Raw genomic sequence first — 4,567 nt, forward strand, 5'->3', positions numbered from 1 at the left:
TCCCCCCGGGCCGCCCGGGGCCGGAGGCAGCAGCGCGGGCGCGTGGTCGTTCTCGTCCAGCACGAACACCTGCAGCGTCACGGTGCTGCCCAGAGGAGGCTCGCCCGCGTCGCGCGCGCTCACCTGGAACTGCAGCAGCTCCAGCTCCTCGCGGTCCAGCGGCTGCAGCGCGGACACCTGGCCGCTCTCCGCGTGCACCGACACGTAGCTCGACAGCGCGCGCTCGCCCACCCGCCGCTCCACCAGCGAGTAGGACACCCGCGCGTTCTCCTGCGCGTCCGCGTCCCGCGCCGACACCGTGAAGATGTGGCCGCCGGGCGGGTTGTTCTCCTTCACGAACACCGTGTGCTCGGGCTGCGCGAACAGCGGCGCGTTGTCGTTCACGTCGGCCACCTCCACGGACACGCTGGCTGTGGACGACAGAGAAGGCGATCCCCCGTCCCGCGCGGTCACTACTACAGCGTAGTCCGACTCGCTCTCACGGTCCAGGGCGCTGTCCAGCACCAGTGAATAGTAATTCTTGAATGTGGACACCAGCTTGAAGGGGACATGCGGTGTTAATAAGCAGGTCACCTGTCCGTTAGTGCCAGAGTCACGGTCGGACACGCTGACCAAGGCAATGACGGTGCCCACCTGAGCATCCTCTGGCACCGGGAGTGACAGAGAAGTGATAGCAACTTCTGGAGTGTTATCATTTATGTCTAGTATTTCCACCAAAATGGTACAATGACCCGCCATGGGAATATTCCCCTGGTCAACTGCCTCAACGGGTATTTCATAAAATTTCTCTTCTTCAAAATCCAGTTTACCTTTGGTCCTAATTTCTCCACTGTTGGGATTTATGATAAATGCATTCAATACTGCAGGCGACACAGGCCTTCTAAATGAGTAGATTATATCTCCATTTATCCCATCATCAGGATCTGTGGCATTTAGCTTGAACACTAATGTTCCATTGAATGCGTTCTCTAAAACTTTCACCTTGTAAATGAATTTGTCAAATTCTGGGGCGTTGTCATTCACATCCAGAACTGTGATCAGCAGCTGAACGGTGCCGGTCAGCTCGGGTTTACCTCCATCAGTGGCTGTCAGCAATAACCTGTGTTCCTGGATTTCCTCTCTGTCCAGTGGTTTCCTCAACACAAGTGATAACGAAGACGTTTGTTGACGGTTATGTTGTGTGTCCAGCGCGAAATAATCGCTGGGATCCATTCGGTAGGTCAAGGCGGAGTTTACTCCAACATCTGCATCGGAAGCGCCATCTAGTGGAAACCGAGTTTCCGGAGGTCTAGATTCTGCAATGATTATTCTTTTCTTATTTTCAGGAAAGACGGGCGGGTGGTCGTTAATGTCCTTCACCTCCACCTCCACGTGGAACACCTGCAGCGGCCGCTCCACCACCACCTCCAGGTGGATGCTGCACTCCGCGCTCCGCCCGCACAGCTCCTCGCGGTCGATCCGAGAATTCACAAACAAAATGCCATTCTGCAGATTTACCTCCAGGAGGTCCCCGCGGCCCTTGGACGCCACCCGGAACAGGCGCGGCCCCAGCCTCCAGCCCCAGGTCCTGCGCGATGCGGCCCACGAAGGTGCCGTGCTTGGCCTCCTCCGGGACCGCGTAGTGGACCTGGCCGCTCCCCGCCTTCCAGATTGTGAGGAGCAAAAGCGAGAGCAGCAAACGTCGGGTTCCTGGGCCTCCTCGCCGGGAAAACAGCATGGTACACTCAAAAGGCTTCAGAAATATCTGAAGTATATAGAATACCTTACCTCAAACTGACTCTCCAGATCCAATTATACGGCCTTCTATCGTGGGAGAATTCGCTAGAGGTTTTCCACTCTATGCCAAATTTTCTGCAGGAGGAGGAAGCGGAGGCGCGTTCTTAGAGGAAACGTTCTCAGTGAAGAGCGACACCATGCGCATGAATGTGTAAGTGTAAAATGATTCTGTCTTCACGTTTTCCGTTTTGGTAGGGTGTTTTGTTTCTGTTTTACTTTTTCTGAGGTTTTTCACTGCAGATAGGTAACTGTTTTTCTTTCCAAAAGCAGTAAATCACTGTATTCTGCTCAGCATTGGTTGTTAATTGAAAAATGGTTGGTGAGTTCCTTTTTTCATAAGTATATTTTTGCATGTGTAAAACTTCCATGCAGAATTTTAAGAGGGGGAGTATTGTACATGGACTTTTGAAAATCAGCCTCTACTTCTGTGAAGCTTTGTAGGTTTTGGTGAGAATGTTCTTTTCCTGTAATATTTTTTGAGATCTGCTCAACACTACAGCCATGGACTCCAAATGGAAATATAACCAATCTCATAATAAAACGTATGAACATGGAAAATAATCATAAGTAATAAACCAGATTTTAAATAAATACATCATGTTTATAAATTACCCCAAATATGACTGTGAAATGTGACTAAAATATTTGTATTTTAAGTAAGTGTCCAGTGTGTGTAGGCGTTTACATGTGAATGTGTATGTGTGCATAAACACAACATTTTAGGCCATTTAGATATAACAATGCTTTAAAGTTCTGGATTCTCTTTGTATAAAACATGCCAATAACTAGCATGCCAAGAATTATGTATTTGGCGGAATATAAATTACTTACCAATAGTTTAAACTTCCCTTCCCCATCTTACACCATCACTGGGGGAAATCTTACTATCATTTAAATTAACTGATTTTCCAAGCAACAACAGGTTGACACAGATGTTAACAGAAGGAAGGGAGGAAGGGAATATTACCTTAACCTATTGCTATAACTAACATTACCATGCCCCACGTTCCAGGCCAAGTAGTGCTATGAAAGATATGGAATAGCTCCAATAATTCTCTTGCCTGTTCTATGCAAACTTCAGGAAATAATAGTTGAGATCATTTCAGTATTTTTGTTCCACTCTGAAAATTTGAGTAATGTATTTGGTATTCTCTTTTTTTTAATATATTTTATTGATTTTTTACAGAGAGGAAGGGAGAGAGATAGAAAGTTAGAAACATCGATGAGAGAGGAACATCGATCAGCCGCCTCCTGCACATCTCCTACTGGGGATGTGCCTGCAACCCAGGTACATGCCCTTGACCGGAATCGAACCCGGGACCCTTCAGTCCGCAAGCCGACGCTCTATTCACTGAGCCAAACCGGTTTCGGCGGTATTCTCTTATCTTCATCTTTATCTTCCTCTCCTGCTCCCTGACTTTTATTAACATAGCTTTATTGTTTTAAAATTTTTTTATTGAGTTTTAGAGACAGAGGAAGGGAGAGGGAGAAACATCAATCGGATGCCTCCTGGATGCCCCCTACCAGGGATCGAACCAGCAACCAGAGCATGTGCCATGACTAGGAATTGAAACAGTAAGCTTTGGGGTGCATGAGATGATGCCCAGTCAACTGAGCCACACTGGCCAGGGCAACATAGCTTTTCTCTTACAATGAGAATAACCCCTTGATTCTTTCTAATTGTTCTTGTTTATCAGGCCTTAACTTGTCTCACTTATTTTTCTACCTAATCTAGACTGCATAGTCAATCATTTAAAACATACCCTTCCAGACACTCACGTACTTATACTATTACATCTCTAATATTTTCTCTTTTTTTCACTTCATTCGTTTACTTTATCCTTTAGATAATAATGAATGAAACAGTAAAACCACATGTAGAATAAAAAACCACATTAATTATTAAGCCCAATGTCCATTCCTAATACTTCCTTTTCTGTATATTTTAGCATATCAATAAAATGATTTGCTAATATCAATTAATTAAATTAATAGCAAAATAATTTCGAGTCCGTGTTTTTTGTTTGTATAGGATAAATACGAAAATTATTTAATCAACCCTAATGTTTTCTTTAGCTTCCAGCACACAGCCTAACTACCCATTTTCTTCATATCAAGCTCCTCAGTATAAGATAGTCGTTTAGTCATGAGACTTTATTCTCTATAGGTTTACTCTCACTTTTACTTCAATTGGGCCCTCAGATGAATGCATAATTAACTATTCCCAGATGCCTACAAAGATTCCTCCATATTCTTTTCCCTCTTGTCTCAAATTCTCAACCTCTTTCCCACCAACTGGTTCTCAGATGATTTACCCAAAGTAATAAGTCATCAATATGAATTCAATGCCTCTCTTCTTATATCAACACTAGAGGCCCAGTGCACGAAATTTGTGCGGGGGCGGGGGGGCGTCCCTCAGCCCAGCCTGCACCCTCTCCAATCTGGGACCCCTTGGGGAATGTCTGACTGCTGGTTTAGGCCCAATCGGGATCGGGCCTAAACTGGCAGTCAGACATCCCTCTCACAACCTGGGACTGCTGGCTCCTAACCACTCGCCTGCCTGTCTACCTAATTGCCCCTAACCACTTCTGCCTGCCAGCCTGATTGCCCCTTAACTGCTCCCTTCCTGGCCTGATTGACGCCTAACTGCTCCCCTGCTGGCCTGATCACCTCCAACTGCCCTCCCCTGCTGGTCTGTTTGCCCCCAACTGCCCTCCCCTGCTGCCCCAATCACCCCCAACTGCCCTCCCCTGCTGGTCTGGTCATCCCCAACTGGCCTCCCCTGCTGGCC

General features: G+C 46.8%; 1 protein-coding gene across 1 annotated transcript in view; it reads right to left on the bottom strand.

The window, feature by feature from the left end:
* Nucleotides 1-2,197, bottom strand: part of LOC102765551 (protocadherin alpha-13) — a gene marked incomplete at its 3' end in the record, with an annotated part of 2,612 nt that extends 415 nt beyond the window's left edge. Inside the window, 2 exon segments of the mRNA XM_015569582.1 lie at nt 12-1,552; nt 1,554-2,197. Of these exon segments, the coding sequence (XP_015425068.1) occupies nt 12-1,552; nt 1,554-1,717 (1,705 nt within the window).
* Nucleotides 2,198-4,567: the final 2,370 nt, after the last annotated feature.

The sequence above is a fragment of the Myotis davidii genome, unplaced genomic scaffold (genome assembly GCF_000327345.1).
Source record: "Myotis davidii unplaced genomic scaffold, ASM32734v1 scaffold545, whole genome shotgun sequence".
NCBI lineage: Eukaryota > Metazoa > Chordata > Mammalia > Chiroptera > Vespertilionidae > Myotis > Myotis davidii.